The 25,579-nt window shown below is 39.7% G+C and overlaps 1 protein-coding gene across 1 annotated transcript in view; it reads right to left on the reverse strand.

Annotated features, from left to right (window-relative positions):
* cadpsb (Ca2+-dependent activator protein for secretion b) overlaps window positions 1–25,579 on the reverse strand; it is a 64,872-nt gene that overhangs the window by 27,141 nt on the left and 12,152 nt on the right. The window contains exons 2-11 of the mRNA XM_040159019.1: window positions 22,659–22,772; window positions 20,063–20,395; window positions 9,846–9,926; window positions 9,313–9,546; window positions 7,660–7,781; window positions 3,101–3,212; window positions 1,909–2,048; window positions 1,437–1,503; window positions 972–1,080; window positions 662–874 (exon numbers count right to left, since the gene is read on the reverse strand). Coding sequence (XP_040014953.1) covers window positions 662–874; window positions 972–1,080; window positions 1,437–1,503; window positions 1,909–2,048; window positions 3,101–3,212; window positions 7,660–7,781; window positions 9,313–9,546; window positions 9,846–9,926; window positions 20,063–20,395; window positions 22,659–22,772 — 1,525 coding nt within the window. The remainder of the gene's footprint in view (window positions 1–661; window positions 875–971; window positions 1,081–1,436; window positions 1,504–1,908; window positions 2,049–3,100; window positions 3,213–7,659; window positions 7,782–9,312; window positions 9,547–9,845; window positions 9,927–20,062; window positions 20,396–22,658; window positions 22,773–25,579) is intronic.

The following is a 25,579-nucleotide window of genomic DNA, read 5'->3' on the forward strand; positions in this document are numbered from 1 at the left end:
GAAGTTGGTACAGATGCCACACTACCGTAGACAGTCTTACCTTCACTTTGCTACCTGACCTGTGGGCTGCTTAGAGGTGCAAGTACAGTGACAGATTGGTTAAAACTTTAGACATGTCTGGCTTGGCCGTCATTCAGTTACAAGGGAACAATCTGAGAAACTGTCTCAGAACCACGACTGCCTTCACAGCTGCCCTGCAGCGGTACAACTGGATTAAAACAGGTCTACGATTAGGACAAGAGCAGCACACCCTGGCACTGTCAGTCTGAATTCAACCCCAGCAGGCTTGAATGTTCAAATATTATGTGTGGTGACCTATTTAGTTTTTATACAAAAGTTTGCACGCCATATCCTGCTGCTGTATGATAAAATCTTTTTCGTGTTGGTTGGTCTTTGCGAGCAGACTGATGGAATAGCATGGAATTGCACCTTTAAACACTGTGAGAGTGGTGACAATGAGTGGAAGTCCATCAGATGCTGGAGGGATCTGTGAGAGATCAAGGCATGTGTGTGCGTGCTTGTGTGTTAGTTCTACCAGCGCGTTTTGTGACTGCAGTGTGGAGCGCATGGCGTGAGACATTTATGAGTTAGAGCTTTCACTGTTTTGTGGATGGAAACTGCTTTCTGCTTAAGTGACCATGTTGTGTTTCAGGCTACTTACAGAACTGAGAAATGGGAGCATCCATTTGGGCCGAGGCACCCCCTTTGGAGTTAAGTTTCTGGACCTGAGTGGGTGGGACGGGCTTGTGGGACTGGCCAGTGGCGCGATACATGGCCTGGACCCACAGGATGCGGTCCTGCTCATCATCACTGGCAAAGATCACAGTGTCACCTTCCTTCACGGCATTGAAGAAAGCCCGGCCACCGTCCAAGCCTGAGACAGAGGCATGATCAAGTACAAGTCATACATTTTTTACAATGTATGTGTATCTGAACCTGTAGTTGTACAATGGGTACGTGTTCTATTTCACCTGGCTGGGGGTCGCTGTAGTCCACAGTATACCCGTCCAGCTGGAGAAGTTCCTGTGGCTCTGACTTTTTCTCTCTGTAGCTGCACATGGCGAATGTATACTGACTCACCTACAAAACAAAGGATTATCTGTCACTTCAACCAGCCTCAGAAAAAGTTAAGTTTTTGAATTCTGTTTTGTTCTCGAGTAATGAAGTTCAAAGTATTTGTCAATGATTTTTAAATACAAAAAGGAACAGTCTAAAAAATTTCCCTGCATATCAGGGAAATATTAACCAACTTTATGGTCTAGCGTAACAATACTAATTCAGGCAGTATATGAAGCACTCAATATTGTGCCTCAGTAGGTTTAAAGCAATCTTTAAAGCTGACTAATAGGCTAAAAACCTCAACAGCAATGACCTCAAATACGAGGATCACTGCTGCTTCAATTTGGCGAAACTTGTTTATTTCAAAGATAACCCACCTGCACAAGGACAAAGAAACGCTTCTTCCAGCGCTTCCACACATTCTTCCCAAAAGCCCACAGATACCTGTGGAAACGTTCACACACAATGAGACAAAAATCCAGGCCACAGGTCATCGCTAACACAAATTAGTGAATGTATCTGGCACACAGAAACAGTTCATTATATTTGATATAAAAAAGGAGGTTTGCTACAGAAATGAGAAAAGTTGATCCAAATTCTTTAGACAAGTAGCACAAGGGTTACATAAATGGAATCTGATTAGTGTTGCCTTGAATGTTTTGAGTTTTTTGGCACCTTCTGATTAAAAAAAAAATCTAAACTACACACTGGTGTCCACCAGGGGGAGTAGTGCACTTCACAGTATTTTTCCATGTTACGTGACTAGAAATGAGGCCAAGGAGCTGAGAGGGCTGGAGTTCTAAAAGAAAGAGGTGGGAAATGAAAGGCACATGGCAGCGTCTCTCTTACCCGCAGTGTTTCATGTTCTGTGGTTTGTCCATGCGGATGGCCAGTTTGATCTTGAGATCTTGATCGGGGCAAGCCTTGGTCACAGTCATCTTATGGAGCTCTGACTGCTTGGGGCTGTTAGGAGTTGGGTGGAGGACAACCTGCACTCAAATGAAAAAAAGATCGCAAAAAGTCAGACTCAATAATTGATAGAGCTGATATCCAGGAGATAAATCTTTGATCTCAGCCAATGCAACATTAAGCAACACCAACCAGTGTGTTTGCAAGGACTGGTGATAATGTGTTTGTGTTTCACATTTTTTGAAAGTGAAAGAATAACGCAAGTCAGTGTCGAGAAACAGAACAGCACTTTGCGCTGCCTCCCCGAAGAGGAGGCCTAATCTCTCTTTGCTGAGTTAAAGAGCTTTGAGGAAGCTTGCCTTCCTGCCAACGCTGCTGCAGTGGGAGATCAAAGAGACTTGTCACAGCCAAGGTCACTGCCACTACAGTGACGTCTGAGGCTCCGCTACCCGAACGCAAACCGGCAGCACCACCTTCCTTAACCATCAGAGTAGGCGTACACATTTACACCTCAGGAAAGTGCAGGGTGGAGAACCAAGAAAAGTTTCTGCTCTCTCTATATTTGAGTGGGCGACACTAAAGATTTAAATGACGTTCAAAAATTGGAAATCTGTTGTTAGCAAGGGGAAAAGAAGCTTTTTTTCTTAAATCAGAGGTACAATTGATTTGTGTTCTGGTCAAACACAAGCAATATGTGCAAGTATAAAAATGAGAAGTGTTTGCTGGGAGCACACAGAGTAGAGTTTTTGTATGTGCAAAAGATCTTCTCATTTTGACAAACTCGACCTTGCAAAAAAACTAAAAATTATTTCTGTATCACCTTCAGTTAACAGCACACTAAGGACTCAGTTTGACTTGTTAAAATCAGAATGTCACACGGCTACGGACAATTTCAGCTGAACCCAGACTTAGTATGTTGGAAACAGACCCACAACACAGTGCTTGTGAATCTGAAGACTGACCATGTATTTATATCTGTTTATTTATCATCCAAAGAGGCTGAAATTTGTGCTAAACACATGTTTTGCGTTCCTTAATGTGACATGTCAGTCCTGATTTTCATGGCTGTGTGTTGAGATCAGAGTATTTCTCTGTTGGTAATAATAGTAAATATTATAACAAGAAGAGTTACCCTGCCCAGTTCTTTGTCCTCCAGTGCCAGCACCCCTGTGCTCTCTGTAAACAGCTTCACCTTGACAGCAGGCAAAGGGTGTGTGGTGGTGAAGTCCCCTTGGGTCCCCCAGCTGAAAGACACAACAAAAGACACTCCAGAGGTTAGCTTCCATGGCAGCGTGACAGAACAATGTTCCCACAAAATGACTTCATCTCCAGCAATCACTGCGATGTTTTTACTTGTCAATAAAAGCTAGAGTCTGGAAGAATGATTTTACCTTCTAATCAACATTTTTCAACTCAATCCCTAACTAAATCACAAAATGTCTGTAAACAACATCAAATAGACAAATAACACAGCAATCAAAGAAATAAAATCCCTCTTTCCAGATACTTTACTTTAACACAGCCTTGAAATGGCAGCTGACAGTTTCTGGGCCACAGGTAATACAGTATATAACAAAGGAGGTACAATACACTGCTTATGGACACACCACACACACAAACACATACACACGTACGCTGCAGTACATCTTTTTAATCACAGAAGAAAGTTGATGGAGGACTGACTGAAAGTCTTTTATAAAAGAATGAATACTGCAGAGTCCCACAGATCAGTTTGTCAAAATCAAGATAAAACCAAATAAAATAACACACACACTTTATCCCTCTGCCTCACCGTCACTTGTTCTAAATGCATTCCTGCTATTTATATACCTGACATCTTTAAGGCTGTGTGTGGAAAAATGTTTATATAACACAACCCATTGCTTATCAGCCAAAATTATTGTGTGGGTCTGCAACAGAAAGTGGCCGAGAGATGCCACAGACTGGCTAAAATTAACTTCTGCTCTCAAGTGTATTGTATTAATTTAACCTTTATCATAGGCATGTCTCAAAAGCAAGGTCACATCTTTTTTCAGTTCTGTCTGAAAACAAAACCAACGTGCCCATATGTCCATTTAAGAGTTATTGGTCACTGGAACTGTTCCTCCTGTGCACAAAGGCTGCAAAGACATCACTTTGTAAAGTGATTTCAATCTAGGTAATGGGCGACAAAATCCACTGTCCTTGTTCAATGTAGAAATGACTGTACAGCAGAAACTAACACGGGTCTTCAGCAGCTTGAGTAAGTAGAATCAAGTGGGTTATCTTCCAAAGATTTTTATAACAAAATTCTCTCTTTGTGTTCTCACAGACAGTGTTTTCTTGCTGTGCCATGGTGGAGGGCTAGTAACACAAAGAGAAAATTCTGTACTAAAAAGACTAGGTTTAGAAGAAGATATCCACTTGAATTGTCTGACTTAGACTGTTGAAAACATCATATTAGCTTTGACTGAACTTGAACCAGTAACTTCATGGAGTCTCTGGTTGCTGCCAAATTGGTCTCAGCCAAGAAATAGCAAATAACCCCCCATAAAACAACAAACTGTCACTTCTGCACTTCAGTTTTTGTACAGATTTAACAAATTAGATATAGGGAAGCGGATGTTGTTACCTTTAGACAGAGCCAGGCTAGCGGTTTCCTGTTGTTTCCATCCCTTATGCTAAGCTACGCTAACTGGCGTTTATCATACAGACATGAGAGTGGAACTAATCATCAAGCTCCTGGCAAGAAAGCAAATAATCATATATCCCCAAATGTCAAACTATACCTTTAAAAATGGACCTCTTTGTGACCACTATGGAGAGGAGGAATGATTACAGCGACCAAGAATGATTTCAACGTACTGCACATATGGGCATCTAAATATTGTTTCAAGACAGATGTGAAAAAATGCGAATCTATGCTTTCAGAGCAAATCACTAATAATGACTAAACCTCATAAACCAGCTACGCCTTCAGAAGCCCAAAGGATTAAAAGAAACAAAAAACGCAGGGAGAATGCAGTTTACTGTAATCACCCTACACAACATATGCAGGGTTTTGTATCCTCTTGCTGCTATCTGCTGCTGCCAACATGTCATGCTGCCATGTGCGACCTTAGGAATATAATATAAATGCCTGAATTCTCTCTCTGTAATGAGGTATGGAGGACACGGTGTCAATTTCCAATCTTGGAAAGCTGTCTTGTAACAACTTCGAACATTCATAATTAATTGCAACTTAATGTACATAAAGATACTGCAGTTCCAATATGTACAGAGGAGGTAGTGGTGATCTGTTTTGATTTCAGATGGGAGCACTGTACTGGCATGAAGGTGACTTTGTGGATCAATCTAAGGTCTATTAATGGATGTGACAGTGATGTTCTGCCACAGCTCTTTCTCCAAAATATATGGAAGCCTGTGTGTGCTCCAGTGGGTCAAAAAAGAAAGAAAATTAACAGCAGAATTACTGGACAGTAACAAAAGTCGTTGTCATGGAAACATTAACTATATCAACCCTATAATCAATTCATGAGTGTAAATTTACTATAGCATGTCAGCCTGTCAATCCTAGCACAGTTACCAAATACAAGCAATTACAGTATGCAAATAACCTGCGGTAGTATGTACATGAATACATTTATCTCATGCGTATTTATGTGTTTTTTCTGTGTGTACATACCCACCCACACACACAGAGACATTGGCCTCGCCTTGTTTTCCTCTAATCCCCTCTCTCATTCATGTGTCTCCACATCTCTCATACTCAATTTATAAAATGGCTCTTGAATCACACAGATCCAAGGAAGACATCTGGGCCTTAAAATAGCTCGTATTTGGATGAATGTTTCATGGACATTTTCTTTTGTATCGTGTACTGTGCAATACTGAAAAAAACGTAGATGTGTTTAATAGAAGAAACAGAATATTTTAATCCCTGGGGCACCATCATTGTTATAAATAGGGTTTAATGAATTGGCATAAAAAGAAGTGAGGTAACAAAGTATTTTAAGATACATGCAAACTGTTGGGACGTGCAAAGGAAGGAAGAAACGTTGCGGACCCTGCCATTTCATACTGTGGATTTTCACACCTTGATCTGCTGAGTCAGAGACCGCCCAGGTTGTTGGGTTCAGCTGTGAATCATGAATGACTCAAGCAGCTTTAGCAAAAGAGAGGGAGTAAAGGTTTTTTTTTTCCTACAGGTTTAGGGATTTGCTGATAAAACTCACCACACCCCAAATTTCCATTAAACTCATATTTCATTAAGTGCAGCCTCAGGTACAGGTATATTTTGTATGACTACAAGGGCAGCATCTGTTGCTGTGATCCAAATAATTGATATTGTTCAAAGAAATAAACTGAAGTTTTGCTCAACTACACAGTCCCATTTCTTTTTAAAACACAGTGTTTCACATGCAGAGTGCCTTCGAGAGGGAATGATGCATCAGAGAACACTAGCAAGAGCACTGGGAATTTCTTCCTGCAACCAAGAACCCACTGAGATGCAGGAGAGTTTGGCAGCATAGGCTTGCTGTAAGTTTCGAGTGTATTTTCTTGCGAGCAAATTTTACTCAGGGCATCTGAAGCAAATCACAGCAGGCACCAAAGATCAATAAAAGAATGGAACAGAATCTCAGCTGTATAGTGTACAGGCTTAAAAATAACAGAGTTAAATTACTGGAAAGATAATTAAAATTATTGAAATAAAATAAAGAATGATTAAAAGCTTTCTCCGCCTTCTCCGCCTAGTAAAGTCAAATTTGCCCTGCCCACACACAGGGGAAGGCATCAAGCAAAACATCTGTGCTTGTTACTCTTTTGCATTTCAAAAGAATAAAAAAATAAAAAGAATAAAAAAGGATAATAATAAAGAAGAATAAAAGATACAGCGAATATATTTTTTTTAACACTTCAAATTTGTCTGAATACTTCATACCTGATATCAGATGCTAAAATGAATGTGGCTGATGGTGTAACAGTGTTTATAATGTCCTATTCATGTTTTAAAGGTCAGACAAGTAACATAAAGTCCAAATAACAGGAATGAAGGTATTTCGATAATTCTGATATAATTAATTTGATTCAAAACTAGAAAATGTGTTCCGTTATTGCTGCTGAACAAAAATAGAAATCAACATTATCATAATGAATAACAATATTTGGGGGTATTTTGATATTTTTCGTACAGTGGTGCTATTCAATACGAGTCTAAACTTGCAGAATCATATTAAGTTGTTTGGCTTATCTATAAGTAACATCAGTGATCAGCAACCAAATTAATAAGACAGCCGACAAATCTAATTTTGATAATTTTATAAGAAATAATGTACAAATAGCCAAAATGATTAATTTGATACTTATATGTTGCTACTCTGAATACAGATGCACCTGCATGTGCATGTGCTCTGCATACAATACACATGCATGTGTATTATGTATATTCGTAGTAAGGATCACCAGTTTTCTTTTGTTGGTTTTTTCTTTCAGTCGGTTTTTGGAAACTAGGTTATCTTTAGTAGATTGTCAGTTCTACTAATAATGCAGTGTCGACAATATCTTACACTCATATGAAAATGCGAAAAATGAATGTATGAGTGCATGAGTATGAGTATGAGTGCATGAGTATGAGTGCATGAGTGTGTGCATGCGTGTGTGCACACGCATGCACACACTCATGCATGCGCACACACACACTTAGGTCCTTACGTTGGCTTGGATGCTTCTGCTTGGTCGGTTTGGAGTTTCTCGCCTCCCTCCACCTCCATGGTGCAGTAGACAATCCTGTTCGGAGCCAGAGACTTCAGCCCCTGCACTTCCATGATCACCACCTGGGAAGCACAGACACCTCAGTGAAGGTTGTAGATGTGGAGTGATTCATCTCATGGAAGAGGTCATAGCAGAAAAAGTTGACAGCAGATGTGTAGGCGTCAAATCCTTCCGGCTTGAAAAGAGAAATCTGAACCACAGTACCCCAGCCTCAGTCATTATTTACACTTCTTGCTGCTGCCCTCATATTACGAAAATGTAGATTTTCTACTAGAATAGCACATAAAAATTACAGCCATTCTTCCTCTAAAACAAAACTCTCTACTATCAAAGCTGCTTATTGGCATAATCTACCACATAAAATCTTATGCATAGTCTTTAATCGCTCAGTGAATACAGTACCAACACTGCCAGGAGGGGTAGCTGTTATATTGTAACTGTAAATTCCTGGTGGGACAATCTGAGACAGAAATAGATGCTATCAGGATAATGGATCCACTTTGAATGAAAGCATCCACCAGATCCACTGATCTCTTCATGGTGCCAGTATATTTTGTTTGACTGTCACTGTTTATATACCATTTATCAGTCCAGTCATCCTACAGATGCATGCTAAGTTGGTACCTGTAAATAAAAACATTCAGGTAAAAAAAAAAATGAACCTACATGGAAATAAAGGACTATCAAAAAGGATGATTTAAAGGAGATTCAGAACATCCGAAATTGTTAGATTTCATTTGTGGCAAATCAAAATCAAGCTACTGTATTTAAATATGATGGATATTGCCTTTTTATGATTTTTTTGTCTCCAAAAGTATTAGAAAAATGATACTAATATTTCTATATGGTTATCCTTGGGGATTAACAATGCTAAAGGACTTGTTCTAACTTACAGCTGATTCCAACTAGATTCTCTAAAGGTTTCTCTGGTCAATTGCTGAGGGACTGGCAGCTGCTGCAGCCAATCAGTTGGGCAGTAAAACAGACTTGAAAATTATGCTTCACCAAAATACTATAAAATTGTGACCTCAAAAAAATACCTAATTCCCAATACTCTATGAATAATTTCAGCATTCAAAATCCATAGTCGTGTGCCCACTTCTGTCTTAAGGAACAGAAAAATGGTGTCATATTCTTTGCACATTATGTACTTCCTGATTCTTAAATAGCACCGTTATCATAAGGAATGAGGTGTGATTGCTCCCTGTTCTGTGGTGACAGCTGATCTCAGACAAGCTGATAACAAGATGGCTCATCTTCCCTGTTAAAGAGCAGGTAAATGGGTTTTCGTGTGTCTGGGCGTGTTAGCTCGCGTATGTGTCAGTCTGTTCTTCACATAGCATCTGTTCAACCCCCTGAACAGGTCTGCTTTCTGTCTCTATACTTAGAGATGAGTAGTCAACGACAACTCCGATTAATGATTGCTGGTTTAGGCCGATAGAGTTCTGGATTGAGTTTAGATATACTAACATGGTAGTGTTCGCTTTATTTGGCTACAGTTAGAAATACTGAGAAATATGACAGAATGATTAAAAATTTGTAAGGCAATTTGGTTTTCACATACACATGATTACTGTATGTAATGCAGGGTACCTCCAAAGTGAAGGACAGAACCACATCAGACTTCGACAGTGTGTTCTCGTCCTCCTGGCCCATGTCAATGATGGAGGTATTGTGTCCCCGTTTCAGCTTCTGGAGTTTAAACTCTCCTCCCTTGGACACAGGCATGCTTTCCAGATTGGCCATCAGCTGATTCACTGAAGACTTGAGCTCCTCGATGTACATGGCCTCCATTTCTTTAGACACAAATTTGGGGAACTTTCCACCCTATTGACAAAACCAGAAAAGACTCAGCAAAGAACCACAGCCGTGATGACAAGGAACAATGAAGTTAATGTTACAGTTTCTAAAATCTCAGAAGTATTATTAACATAGGCGTCTGTTCAGATTACGGATACTTAATTTAATGTAAAAGACTTAATAAATATTGGTAAATACACATCCTATGAAATACCCCAATCTTTCCTTTGTTGGTGGCAGCTCACACTATGTTATATTAGTGACATATTAACTATATAACAAGGCATATTAAAAATAATCTGAGTCCCCCGCAGAGTCTGACTCACCCTGGCAATCTGGTCTGCCATCTGAAGACGACCATCCAGCTCCCTTCTGATCTGTGCAGCCTGCTCATCCAGGTTGTCCAGCTATTTACAAACAGAGAGGAGGAGGTCAATGAGGTTTCAATACTTTAATACAGGCAGAGGCCTTTGTCGAAGGTCACCTACATCTCCCAGCTTCATTTATCTCACCATGAAAGAGGAGAAATCCAAGAAATCCTTTAATATGACACATAAATGTTGATTACATTTATTGTTCTTAACATGCAATGACACATTTTGGGGTTTTGTCACGATATATTTTCAATATGGCAATTTACTTATAAAATAAATATATCACCTGATACATGTGCATGCTGAGATAGTGTCCAGCCCCTTGTGACCTGCACAGAAATGTGCTGGTATAAAGGATGAATGGATGGACATTTTGTCACCCTTAATAGTTACCTCAATAATTTTAAAAAGTCAGGGATTATTTACTAAGTGTAAGAAAATTAGTGCAGTCACTGTTTTATTTTCGTTTGCTATGAAAGGTTGTTATGAATATGCTGCATTAAAGGGACAGTAGAGAATCCCAGATCGCTGCTACAATGGTAAAATGTTGAAGGAGTGAGTGATGGATGGGCAACCATCTCGTACATTCATGAAAATAATTTACAGGTACTCTGTGAAGATACTGACCACTAGAAGCACTATGGAGCGATGTATTTTAGACTGTGTCCCTGTTTTGTTTGTATCTTGGACGACGACATACATGGCAGATGAAGGTGCCACAATGTACGCCCTGACATTGGTTTCGTACTATTCAGCTGATCAACTGTTGGTGGCGGTAACTTGCAAAAAAAGCATAGCAATGTCCTGCTAAGGCAGTTAGGAAGACTGCAAACTAGCAAATATGACCATTAAATCTCAAGGAAACACACAATGAATTTTGGTGAGAAACATTGAATGTAAACATAACTTTCAATCCCCACCAGGCAGCTTAAAGTCTAACTGTGAGGGATAGCTGGATGTAAAAGACAGATACCTAAATTACACCAAATTAAGAAGCAGCTGCTGAAGGTAGAAGCAAATGTGACCGTGCAATCCAAAAGCCACTCGCGCAGACTGGTAATGATGACGACTGGTTTAGCAGAGCATATAAAGGCCAGTTTGTTCTAACGGGCTGCAATCATAGCAGCGTGGTGTGGCAGCACACATGAATAGATCAAAATCAAAAAGAAATTCATCCCTCCCTCATAGGAACCATGCGGCTGTCACCATAGAGACCATGAATGGACCACTGTTGGTGGAGAGGTCTTTTTGGAAGTGTTGAGTGTTTGGACTTTTCCCTATTCCTGTTGATTTCAATCAGCAGACTGAAAATTCAGCTCTCTGAAATGGTAGAGCTGAGAGAGTGGCAGTAAAAATACAGATCATATTTGTAAATTAAGACAATGAAATACATTCAAAGTGATAAAGAAAAGGTTTGACTTGAATGAACCGTTCCAAACAGTTTTGGCATTTTGAGACAAAACCAGTGATGTAATATTTTAAAAAAAATGTAAAAAAAAAAAAAATGTAAAAACTGCCTGCATTGGCCAATACCAGTCCAAAGATGCCTGCCATCTGGTAGTTTTTGCCCTGGGGTAATGAAAAGCAATGATTCATGGTTCTCTTACATCAATAATGAATGAGTTTTACCTTAGCTGGTGTCTCTTTCTTTCTTTCTTTCTTTTCTCTCTGCATCTGTATGCGTCACTCCTTCAGTTATTATCTCAGCCAAAACGCAAATTTGATGCTGGGACTCACCAGTCATCATCCTTTCCTCTATGAGGACAGTAGACTAATTGAGACATATTTGCATCACAGTTGTACCAGGGGAGTTGCAAACCTATACACAGCAGTGTTGTATGAGCTTGAGTGAAAAATGTCATCAACCTCGCCTTGACCCAGAGTTGTTATTGCAAAATCCTTTAGTTTTCTTTGGAAAAAAATGTTTCAAATTGTAAAAGGAGCATTTTTGAACTGAAACTTACAATATATTAGCAGTAAGACATTTTTTCCAAAAGCAACCCAGTTTTTTTTATCATTTATGAGTTGTGTCCATTTTGATTTTATTACTCTCTAACTTTGAGAATGCAGACACAGCGAAGTGCAGACCAGTGTGAGTTTCAATGCATCAAATACAATCTTTCCTTTCTTACTCATCAGTGGGTATAAAAAGATTGAATCTTCTTTTTTCAAGACAAAAGCAGCAGCAAAAGGTTGCCCGTCATTTTGTAGGTTTCGTGTTTTTTGACCATTTATATTTTTCTTGTAAATTTCTGTATCTGCTAGAAATACTCTAGGGGATTGTATTTTGTCAAACTATTTTTAAAATGATGGTAGTGTTGTTTTGTACATTTATTATCACTGTTAACTGACTGTATATAATAAGGAACCCGGACACAACCTGAGATAGGACCCTGATCAAGGCAATAGCCCAAAATGAAGAATTAAGCATGGTGTGGTGGAGAAGAGTTGTTCAACATGATTTTAATTTTGATTTTATCACTGACGAGAAAGCACTTCCTATGCTGCTGCACGGTCTGTCCGAATGAAAGCCTGATTCTGTTTGTGATACAGTGCGCTAAGCTCCTCTGGTCTCCTGCTGTTGGGTTAGTGCCAGAGCTGACCTCTCTGTGCCTTATGGTATTTCGCCCACTCCTATTACATTAACAGGCCTTGTCTTCCAGGCTTTACCATATTGATTTTCTGCCCTTCCAGCAATCCTTTTTAAGAGAGAATGAACTGAAGTTACGATGCAGCCGTTAACAGGAGAGGAGGGGGGCACAACTCGGACTTAGATCAAGTACCACGCAGGACACAGAGGAGGGAAAAGAATGACACATGTAGGGTGTGATGTACTGTGATGGACTAAAAAACAGTAGTCATATAAGAATTATGATCACCTTGGTCATATAAGCATTAGAGATCACTGTTATTTTTAAAATCGTTGCTGTCTTAAATCCAGACGTTTTTCTGATATGAATTCTTCCTGGCTAACCAATTTCTGTAATTGATTCTGTTCACTGATATGCACATTATGAAATGATGTCGACCAGATGGCTTCTTAAATGGAGGACAGTTAGCGTGAACTGTCAAGTGTAGTGTGCTACCAGTGCTAGCCACTGAGCAGCCACCCTGCTACATAACCCAGAGTTCCTGTTTAGTAGAGCACATAATCAGACTTTGCCACCAGCTGCAGCAGAAATGCAGCACAGTAGTGCTCAGTACTGTGCTGCCACGCAGCGACACTTAAACAGTGGTGAGCATCCTGTGGTAGGAAGTCTCACAAGCAGAAGGCTTTTTTTCCATTGTCATGTCCAAAAGCAGAAAACTAGATTCATCCACAACCATAACTGTGACTGATACTGATTGAATTCCTGCCTGAGCTGTGCTTGAGTGGCTCTTTTTCCCCTGCCGTTAGCGATCCTGTGCTGCCTGTCAAAACACTCAGCGCTCTGGGCACTATTGGACTGCAATGCCAGCAATCCCAAAAGAACTGTCAGTGCCATGCCTGGAAATCCAGCAGCTTGGCCTGTCGGTGTCTGACACTGCACTTCTACTGTCTCATCTATGTGCCTCCCCCTTTCACAAAACACATCAGACCTAAATCCATATGTCCAAGCAAATTCTCAAGACTGCAAAAACTTAGCAATACTTCAGAACTGCAATTTAATACTGCAGTAGCAGATAATATTGGTCATTGTGACTATGTGCAGATTGAAGCTTGTTTGCAAAATGGCTAACATTAGAGGAATGATTCTGAGGCATGTAATGTGAAGGGGGACAGTTTTTTCTTTTACTCTCAACTCTACATTGACAGGAGTGAAAAGCTAAGACAGTCCTGGCCGTGGGAGGATAAAGAGCTGGGGGTCAGTATATGTGTGAACTAATAGCCACCCCCTAGTGAGCCCCACAGCACCCCAATCTTAACAGGCCTTCCACTACTGAAAGGTCACTGTTCTCAGTGGCACACAGGCAAAATATAGGTGGACAGGCAATCTCATATAGGATTAGACTGGCTAAAAAATAAGTTTCTCTCTACATTACTGAAGCTGACAGCAGCACTGCATCTAAATAAGGTGACACTGCCTCAATGTTAGCCAAAGTGACAGCAGGTTAAAGGTGACGGAGCAGCAGCAGTCGGGTAGTTAACGGCCCAGCTGATGACAGATTCCCAGGTGGATGCTAGGACATTAGCAGCAGACAGCTCACCCAGCCAGGGGCGGATTCTTGCAGAGAAGAAAGACTGGGCGGGCAGGGCTAGAACGGAGCTGGATGGGACCTGGAAGATTCAACGCAGATGGTCTATACTTAGAATAGCTGTTTGTGAGTGTGTGTGTGTGTGTGTGTGTGTGTGTGTGTGTGTGTGTGTGTGTGTGTGTGTGTGTGTGTGTGTGTGTGTGTGTGTGTGTGTGTGTGTGAACAAAAATGCGCAATGTGAGAAAAAAGCTTCTTATTTGTGAGTGTAGTGACATACAAGGTATGCTAATTAGAAAATGTGCTCATGAGTGTAGAAAAATCTCCACCTCAACTTCTCACATATTAATCAACTTACGATCAAGGGGGAATTTTTTCAGACTAGTGCAGAGAGTTTTTTTTTGCTGTTTGATTTTTTTTAACACTGCCCTAATCATTTAATTTATATTAGATTACTATTTCTAATGTCAAAGGGGTTGCTCATAGGAGAGAATCATCACCTGACTCCACAGTTCCCTTCAGCTCTACGGAGCTTTTCAGTGTCTTTCAGCTCATTGTTTTGGTTTTATGGCCACAAATGGTTTTTGTTCACCCTCACTAGCATAATTTCCAGACATAGCAGGCAGCTGTTTTCAGCAAGCAAAGCTCTGATACACCTACTGTACACATCCTGCAAACAGCAGATAGACATAGTTAGCAACTAGCTGGTGGAAATAGTGGCGCATTTACCAGCAAAATAACCATATATTTCCCCAAGGAGTTGGTAGAAACCAAAGCAAATGTAAAAAGAGACTGAATATTGGATTTAAATTCATCAGGTCACCTGAAACACAACTCGTAATAAATGTTAATGTTGCTCCGTGTCCGCTGTCTGAATAAAGAGGCAATTGTTTGCTAGAACATTTCCCATATTAACCAAAAGCCAAAATCGTTTACTACAGGATTAAAGAAAAACAAGGTGAGTGGTAACATTGCTGGAGACAGATTCAAATAATCCTCAGTCATTGACAATTTTTCATTACAAAATTAGGTTTTAAGAATCACAGGCACTTGAAAAGATGAAGGGTTTTTTTTGTAGTGTAGTTGACTTATGACATCTCTATCAAGGTCAAACTTTGGCCTTTTTTATTTTTCCTTCTAAGTAACATTGTCCAATTTTGAAACCACGTGGGAGCAGTCAAGCTTCACCCTGCATTTCAGCACCACTGCCTTTTCAGCTTAGAGGTGGCTGGGTAGAAATAGCAAATGCTCTCATCCTCTCCCAATCCTGAGTGCAGTGAAGAGGCTCCATTATGCAATTATATCAGCTACTGGCTAAACCAGGAAGAGCTCAGGCCTCATTTCCCAACTAACAGTTGCTGACAAGACAAATTAAAGAGGAAAAGGAGGGGCCTCCTTCGAAGCCTGTAAGAGGGAAAAATGATTTGAGTATGGCCTGTCAGTCTGGGAGCCCCACAGGCCATGATTTATGACTGTGGGGTTTAAGTGTCAGTCTGATGTGCCCATACCTTACTTTGACTTCCAGGGTTAGGTAATTTAATCAGCCACTTGAGATTAGGGAATAATTTTAGTAAGTGAGAATCTATTGGTGCGAATAAATATCAATGATCTGAAACCTCAGCATGAAAAACCTTAAGCAGTGTTAACATTGGTAGAGCTTAAACAATTAGACAGAAAATAATTGAAATGCGGCCCTAAACATAGCTGCCAAAACAGTCATACCACAGGAAACAAATAATCAATTTTAGTCAGGTAGGTTCACTAAAAGCTTTTAAAACCCGTACTAATCAACATTTTGCTATGATACTGATATGATAAATGAAGTATAAAGTCAAAGGACAGCTCATAATGCAAAGAATCACGGACCACTGGTACCAAATCTGCAGTTCAATGTAGATTTGTAGCTTTGTAGCTTAATGGGCGGGGGTCATCGTTTTGTTTTTGTGTATGGTTCATCAACCTCCTGCTGGCAGATTTCAACAGCAAACCAGTCAACAAATCCACCAAAAAGCAGGAAGTGTTAGAAAAAAGGAGGGTCAGCTGGTGAACAACGTCAAACTGGAGCAGCGAAAGAATATGTGTGAACTCCGCACTTCCTACATTACTCCAACAGCAAACCTTAGGGGGAAAGTAGAAATATATTTTTACCTGTTGTCCAGCAGCAGGTTATTTCGTAAAAAAAATGTTGTTTTGTGATCTGTGATTGAGGATGCCAACAGTCTTACCGGAATTATACATTTGTATATATAATTTATCCCAAATTGGAATGACGTGTTGTGTTTTTTTTTTTTCCCTGTTCTTCCGGTTCTACTGACATCACGTGAATGCAGCGTTAAAGCAAACGTTTGAGTGAGTCAAACATTTCCAACGAAGAAGAAGAAGAATTAAAAACGAGCGGCACAGTCTGTGGAAGTGTTGGGTCTCAACGTTAGTTTCGCCCCGGCCAAACATTTTGTAATTTAAGCCAGATGCTAGCCAGACATCTTTGAGAGCCCGAGCAGCATCCGAGTATGAAACCTGCTGCTGGATAACAGGTACAAAAACAGCATTTCGTTTTTCCCGTCAGGTTTGCGTAGGGAACGTTGTCAGAGTAACGTACCAAGTGCTACTGTCAGAAATGGGGCGAAGTGTCTCAGAGTTACCAGAGACCATATCGGAGTTTAAACGAGAGTTAATATTACTTTCATTTATCATGTAGCCAGCAACGCGACTCTAAATTAATGCTAATGTTGCTCCCTGGGTTGCAGGATGTGAAACAATTTTCTAAAAACCTTAATAAGCTGGTAATATGTTGGTAGCTTTACACCTGTCAGCTTGTTTTGGAGTTCTGCTGCCCCCTAGTGGCCAAAGATCCATTAAAGCAGCGATAATGGTAAAGTTAGCATCTACGGATTCATACCAAAGACATGGTTGTAACTGTGTGTGTTTTTGTTAAGCCCGCTGTGGTAAAATTCAAATAATATAACTTAAAGTATATACTTAAGATGTGGAGATTCTGGAAATTTAGATTAAGCCTATATATATATATAGGTTCCTTACCACATACAAAAAAATCTGAAGCACACACTGCAAATACAAATGATAAATAAGGGTTACAAATAAAGAAAAACAAACTTTTTTTTACATAAAGCATCAACTAGATAATTTTGAGAGAACTGAAATATTGGAGTCTGTTTGAGATTCCTGTTTGTCTTTCATTGCACAACACCGTAATACAACAGAAAAATGGTGTCATAATAAGCTTCATAAATGTCAACCTGCTAAATGTCATGCAGTGTCTGATGTGTAATGTGCAGAATGTGCTGTACTCCCAGAAAAATGTATGCATAGCAAAGGCCTTTTGGTTGAAGGATTTGGGAGATACAGAAAACTTTTTATGTGCTTGTCTCTAGACAGTCTGCAGTTATGTGACTGATTTCCGCCATAGCGGCTTTACTTAAACTAAACAAACAAACTGTGAAACGTACCACAGCCAGATTCTCAAACACGGCTCTGTTTTATTTTAGGAAATGTTACTGTAGGCTACATGAAAAGTGAACTCAAAGTTCTATTAATATAACTAAACCAATTATGGTTTTGCAGTGTAGATACCAAACAAATTTTCTTACAGTTGTTTGGTCATGCTAAATAACTGTGCAGCCATCAGGGAGCAGAGCAGGCTCAGAGTCTGGCTGGCGCAGCGGCTGGCTCTGCCACTCTAATCAGTCTGTTAGTCATTTCCAGGGGCTGCTCTTAATTCAGCATGAGACAGAAATAGACCAGTGCTTCCTTTCTTCTGTTTGGATGTAACTGCAAAAAATGTAAATCCCTAACGATAACAGCTAAAAAAAAAAGAAAAAAAAGTGATGGCCTCTGAATCCTAGCCAGTCCATGAAAACCTTTCATCAAATCCCAGAAGCCCTGAGCCATGCCGACTGGATTGCCACATCTCCTTTTTAGTGAGGATTTTATTATTTGGTAGAAGGGAAAGTATCGTGGCTGGTTGCTTACTGAAGAGATGCTCAAAGTCATCATTAGTGCAGTCTGATATATTCACTACAACAACAAGTGAAAAGAGAGACGACCCATTTTAATTCTCTGATGGAATTTTTGTACTGTTTGTTCACATGTAGGTATGTGAATTATCAATTTAAAACAAATCTGCCCCCTTTCACTGCTATGACCTGGATCCATATGTCATTTTTTCCTACCTGTAATTTTCAAAAATCAATATTACACTACAATATGAAGCTGTATACACACAATTCTGCAACATGTATGCCTTTACGATGGTGTATTGTTCAGTCTTCTAACTCATTGCTTGTTCTAACTCGTAGCTCTGTATTGCTCAGAGTGGGTTCTCTTCAGGAAGATGGTATTATGTTCTGCCTGCAGATTTCTGACCCTATACTAAAAGCTCTGCTTGCACCACATAAAAAAAACTAGGTTAGGCATCTTCAAAGGCTTGGGAGGAATAATGCACACTGGATATGGAGGCTATGGTGATATATATCACCTCAGCCCTAGAAGCATCTAACTAATGAACACTCCGTAGAACAGAGCCTTTATTGATCTTTGCCAACTGAGACATTTGAACAATACTGAACAATCTAATTTGTTTAACAGCACCTCATGCCATCTGAACAGATTTATACGTTAGCAACTGCTGAATGAAGGATGACACCTGTTCCAAAGAAATTCAGCGTTTTAAACTCATTGACTTCCTAGAAGTGTGTCCGCTAGATTTAAATGAAATGAAAGAGCAAGTTAAAGGATGAGAAAATGTGTCAGAGGTTTCCTCCAAATCCTGCCATGATAATACTTCTAATCAAGCTCCTGAAGAAAGAATACATTAGTGCTACTTTCAGACTTCCCATAGAGAGCGGTAAAGCAGTGAAGACAACAAGAGAAGGAGAGTTACAATATGTCTGACACAAGCACCCCAGTGTCCACTATTATCCGTCTGCAATCTCAGCATATCTTCCCCACAATGAAGCATTGCTGGCATGGTATCAGGAGATATATCTTGAGGAGACTTTTTTAAAAAACATTTCCAATATTTCCAATTAATGCCGTAAATAACAATTACATGTTTAATACTAAAACATCGAAAAATGCCTAGAGTAAGCAATATAAACTTATATAATTATAACTGTAACATCACATATTTAGATGGTATTCTGGTGATTTAACAGTCTTTGCACTTGGCCCAGTTGGATAGTTTTTCTACAGCAGCAGCGTTTTTTTCCAAGAATTTGTTAGTTTTGGTGAATTGTGAAATTTCCTACTTATGTGGAGGTAGTCAGAAAAAACGTGGGGATGTGCTGGCCCAAATGATACTGATTCCGATATCTTATCTTATCTGTAGATACACTGATCTGATAGTTCTCTTTTTCCTCAAATGTATCCGTTGTATCCCTTACTGCATGGAACTAATTGGAATCATTTCTATGTAAGGTAACACAAGGCCAGGGTTTGACAGACTGAGTTAATGTAACCAACTGTGGAAAAGCTTTGAACAATGTTCGAATGACACTCAGAAAAACTGTATTTAATAGATCATGTCATGGCGATTCCCCATCTGCGCAATAAGGCCAGTATGAGAGCTAATATAGATCCAACATATCAGATCAGTGCATCCACAGAAAAGTCGACCTCAAGCGTTGTTCTGGGTTCAACTGTAGGCAAACCCCAGGATCTACAGTTTATGATCTGCAGCACAAGTAAAAGCCGTGGAATCAGGAAATGGGATGTTGTGGTGTGTAGAACACAAAGTGCACAGTGCATTGCAAACAACTCGAAGCAGGATCTAATATTAAGAAAATAAGAAATGGCATTTATTACAGAATTGTCATTAATAGTTTATACTGTTAGGCAATCAATCCATGCTTTCAAAGGATTGTATGTGTGAAAACAGATGATGATTAAAATGAAGCATTAGTAGGCCAGCACTCCAGTATCTGGGCCAAGTGTAAAAACCTTCTGAGACGTATCACCTGTAGCCTTGAGAAACTCACCTGACAGGCTTGGTAAAGCAGCTGGTGCTCAAACTTTTTGATGCCGAGGATATTTTGGAACATCTCGTACAGCTGGTCCTTGCTGAGGATCAACTCAGAGGCAGCACTGGCAGTCATGCGTTGCTGCGCCTTGCGTGGATCCTCGTCACCACGGTAGATGGTGTCGAACTTGGCCATCCAGGAGCTGAGCACTGTCTCCTTGCTTAGTCCATCAATCTCCGGAAGGCTGCGCACACGCTTCTCGATATGCCTCTTGAACACTTCCCTGAAATCACTGGCTGAGAAGCCGCCACTCTGGACCATTTTAGCAACGCGGTCACTCTTTAGGAACACCTACATTGTGAGAGACCAATGTCATTAATTGCACTTATGTAAGAGCTAAAGATACATAAAAAAATAAGCAATTTTTATTTTAAATTATTAGAAATAATGAGCATAAGACTTCTGAACAGACTCATAGTTACAATACATAATATTGTCTCCAATAGTAAATGTCTGTCTTCGCCAGCAAAAGGAAACCAGAGGCATACTGAATACACTATAAAAGGCTTTGACTCAACACGGCCAAGGCTGCTTTCTATCTCCTGCTAACAACAGACTGAAAAGGTGTTGCGGAAGATTTTCTACAAAAGACTGTGAACAAAATTAAACACACAAAACACTGATAGGGTTAAAGTGAAATATATTGTAAGTTGCAATATAGGAGACAAACAAACCTTATCACAAAAAGTCAAAGGAGAGTCTCTCTCAATAGAAAAAGTCTTACAAACATCCTTTTATAGTGTTTCTTGAGACAAAGAACTTAGTCCCAATTGGTTATCTTTACTTCAACCCAAACACATCATCCAATAAGATGGAAACATATTTAATGTTCACGTGCTACCTATGCACTGGCCATAAATTGAACCTCAAACAGCATAGCTTGGCTTCTTTCCGTTTATGCTAAGGTGACAGGCTGCTCCATAGGTAGGCCCCCCTGGGCTCATAAAACATATGTCTAAGGCCCCTGGAAGGGCCCTTGAAACTTTTAAAGGAGAATCACCGAAATTGAATAAATGATAAACCCAAGAGAAAAAAAATAAATTAAAACGTAGCATTTTCATACTGCTCTTAGAAATTACGTTTACATAGTGCAGTTTGTTCATCATTCCACAATCATCAGTGTCTTACTTAGGTCTAGCAAACACACTGCTTAAATCAAGAAGTAAGCCGTATTGATTTCAAGTGTCTACAATTATTTAATCATTCAACACATTTTCTAGGATGGTTTAGTTTTCAAGTATCATACAAGGCCTCTTAGCCACACAAGTGCAATAATAAAATCATTACAACAATCCATCTATAGACAGTACTTCAAAACAATTGTTTCAACTGCTACAATCACAGGTCTTGTTAAATAGAACCATAGGTTCATTGTCAAGTGTAAGGATCACCTTAATTTCCCATAGACGACATACCCAAAAGAGATATTATTAAACACCTCATCCTGGAGGGAAAAAAAATGTTAAAGCCTATAGTTTATACTGCGTACCATCCATTTTCTGTATTTTCTATTGATATTTGCATTCTTACAGTAGAATATGACAGGGCACATAAGTAGAGAGAAAATTGGAATCACGGTTATGTCATATTTACGTGTTTCAGAAATGCTTCTTTGAAACTGCTCCTCACTTTATAAAGTATGTTTGCCTAGACTTTAGTATGACACTGGTGATGGTCCAATGAGACTTTTGTTCCTCACTCACTTTCACTCGTGCTTTTTTTTTTTTTTTTTTGTGCAGCATGTCAGTGAGCGTCATACATGATTGGATACATACAGAATATTCAAGTTTTCATCTATCGGTTTTGAAAACCCCAGCTTTTGTGTGCAGTTTTTATCATTTTTATTACCCTCCCAGTTTTAAATCATAGTATATTTCACATTAACATTTAATATCATAAACTAGATTGAGGTCATCCTGTGATTAACTTCTGTGGCAGTCTATATATGTTTTCTGATGGTTCCAGTCTCATACTTAAGTTTTTCATAATGGCTACACCTGTTTTTCCATCATGAATTTGGCCTTTAATGTATCCCAATATCTGCCATGCCTTTTGTACCCTATGCATGATAATAATGACGTTTTCATCTGCAGATTTAACAGTGAGGTTGGAAAAGATGGCTGTGTCAGCCGCATGGTCTGACTCATAATCTGTGCAGTGAAAAGCCTCAGCCACCATTTTACCACTCAGCCGTCTGAATACAAGCATTTTGACATGGAATAGCAAGAGGACTCTGTAGTGCTTTTTGGACTTTTTAGACTGAAATCTGGTAATTTCCTGTTTTTAAATCTGCTACAAAAGCGACCCAGAGGATATGGTGCATATACAACAACGAATCCTGTGTATAAAATACTATACGTCGCAAAATTGTAATAGATATCAATGGTTAATGAATATTAAGCTGCATTTTTATAGAGAAAAAAGACAGAAAAGCACACGTATGAATAAAGTATATGCACAACACATTCCATTATTAATTTGAAAGCATCAAGTCCCTGGATAACATAATGGTCCAGACTGTGATTCAGCTACTACGGTTATGGTGAGTTGGTACCTCATAGTAGCTCTGCACAGCATTGATGAATGCCTCATCAGCCACAATTTGTGTGTCTCCATTGAGGAAGGCCTGGAAACGATCCTTGGTCTGCTGAAGCTGCTGCTTGGTTATCTGTGGAAGCAAGGGGTAAACAGCGGACACCTCGGTGTTAAAGCAAGCATAGGATAATGTGTAAAAAGAAGCACATCTTAGTTTATTCTGGGCACTAGGCAAGCAGAGCTGCCCAAACATCCTTTTAACTCAGAACCCAGCTCACTCTGGGGAACACTAAGTACTCCCAGGCCAACTGGGGAATGTAATCCCTGCAGTGTTTCCTAAGTCTGCCTTTGCATCCCCTTGAGCAGTATCTCAATAACAAGGTCCTTCCAAATCTCTGAGCTCCTATTACTATCACATGGAGGGATACCAGGAACGTCATCTCAGTTGACTGTATCCACAGTCTCATTCTTTGAGTCGCTACCCAGGGATTGTGACTGCAGGTGAGAGCAGGAATTAAGATTGATGGTTAAACTGAGAGCTTTGCTTTATAGCTCAGCTCTGTCTTTACTACTTAAAGTCTGATACAAATCCTGCACTACAGCAGCCAGTGCTCCCTAAAGGCTGGTCAATCTTACAAGCCTTTTTTACCATCACTCATTGTAAAACCCTGAGGTACCTGAATTCTTCCACTTGGATACTCCCCCTCCCTAACCACATTCCGATGAAGCCAAAAGGACAACATCATCCTATAAATGGAAGAGATGCCACCTTAATATAACCCAACTGGACACTCTGGGCCTCAGCTGAGATTTGATATCCTGTCCATGAATTTGACAAACAGGAGAGGTGAAAAGGCACACCTGTGTCAGATTCCAGTGCTGCAATTGAACTTCCCTAACATGATGAGTCTGCAGGGAAGAAATGATCCATAACAGCCATAATGAAATACAAAAGACAAGGAAATAAATCACATTCCGTTTTAGCCATGTTAGCAGTGAAGTTATAGCGAAAGCAATGTCAGTCTGTCAGCCTGTCGATTGGACGGTCGACCGCTTTGGTCCAAGTATCTCAACAGCTGTTGGATAGATGGCAATGGAATTTTGTACAGACATTCAAAGTGTCCAGAGGATCAATTCTATTGACTATTTTGAAGCCCAGTTTTCCTCTAGTGCCACTAAGCTACTCATAGTTTTCACTTATCTGTGAAAATTCAAAACAATGAATGTGTATTGGCACCAAATGTTCATGGTTCATGGTTCCCAGACAATGAATCTCGAAGGTTTTGATTATCACCTGACTGTTCTTCATGTCCCACCAGCAGGTTGATATACTGTATTTTATTTTTGTGAGAAATCCTGACAACCAGTAGATGGATTTCCATTCAATTTTGTACTAACATTGGTGTCCCCTTCAAGATAAATTGTAATCACTTTGGGGATTCCTTTTCAACATTCATTCAACTTTCTATCTAGTGTCACCATTAGCTATGTTTAGTGCTATTTAGTAAATGCTAGCATTTAAAACTAAGATGGTAAACATGGTAAACATTATACTTGCTAAACATCAAAATGATAGCATTGTCACTGTGTGCATGTTAGCATGATATATATTGCGCTGCACATGTGTGATGTTTTCTCTCCCTTTGTCTCAGTTTTCATTCCTCACTCAGGTCTAGATGTCCTTGGATTGATTTCACACATGGTTACTGAGTGTGTGACCCCACAGTCAATAGACCGACAAGACTCTCCCTCTCACAACTGCCTTCAATCTAACAGTTCAAGCTGTTGCGTATATCAAACAAGCACAGGGACCTGCTTGTAACGAGTGTGTATACAAGCTTCTTAGCCTCACATTGCAAGTGACAGGCTTTGGTGTAGGAGTGAGATGGAAAAGTACCACATATTATGTGCCTGTGAGGCAATCTCAACACCATCTGCATATCCATTGTATTACCCCAACCCTGCACCAGTAATGTTCAGAAAATGAGGGGCATGTAATGTAACGTTCTCTATTACAGTAAGTAAAAGTGCCCAGTTCTGGTTTAATAAGAAAGCTTTACAAAGGTGCATATAAATACAGACACATAAAATATAGACACACACACACAGAGGAGGTTGACAATGAGTTGACCTCTCCTGTCAACTGGCCCTCTCTTGTCAATAAAAATAATACAAACACGAACTCAACGTATCACAAATCATTTCACTAAAACATCACTCCTTTTCCACCAATTTATTCATCTTGGCAACAGCTAGATGTGAGATTAAAGAGTGTGGGGAACATCCCTGCTATGTTGTAATAGACCATGGGGTTCAAGGAACATCCTGAGGCAAGAAATGTTAATATTAACACCTGTATGTAAATCAATCTGGTCTACGGGGGCACTTAGAGGCTGAAGTCAACATACTCGTCCTTGGTTGCATTTCCATTTCTCAAAGTGATAGGGCTGAGGATAAATACAGTTTTAGGTACACCTAGTTAAAACTAATGCAGTCTAACACAACAGTTCTGCAATAAAGACTGCATGAAGGTTATAATATTCAGTTTGTGTTGAAACTGTTGTAGAGAGGTGCTGGTTCACCTGTATGATCATTTTGGAGGGTATACTTTGTGACGCTGTTTAATTGTATTGCATTATACAAAGAGGTGTTTCTGTTACGTAGCCTACCCTCATTGATATAACTAGGGTGGACAAAATAATAGAAACGCCTGTATAATGCAATAACGCCTCTCTACAACAGTTCAACACAAACTGAACATAGTAACCTTCATGAAGGGAGGATTTATTGTAGAACTGTTGCATGAGAGTGCATTAGTTTTAGCTAGATTTACTTAATAAACTTGCTTGGATTGTCTTTATCATAATGTACATGATATAATGGTTCAACTTAATGAAATATACTTGATGATAGAGTATATAATGTAGAGACTTAGATTCA

The sequence above is a fragment of the Xiphias gladius genome, chromosome 21 (genome assembly GCF_016859285.1).
Source record: "Xiphias gladius isolate SHS-SW01 ecotype Sanya breed wild chromosome 21, ASM1685928v1, whole genome shotgun sequence".
Lineage (NCBI taxonomy): Eukaryota > Metazoa > Chordata > Actinopteri > Istiophoriformes > Xiphiidae > Xiphias > Xiphias gladius.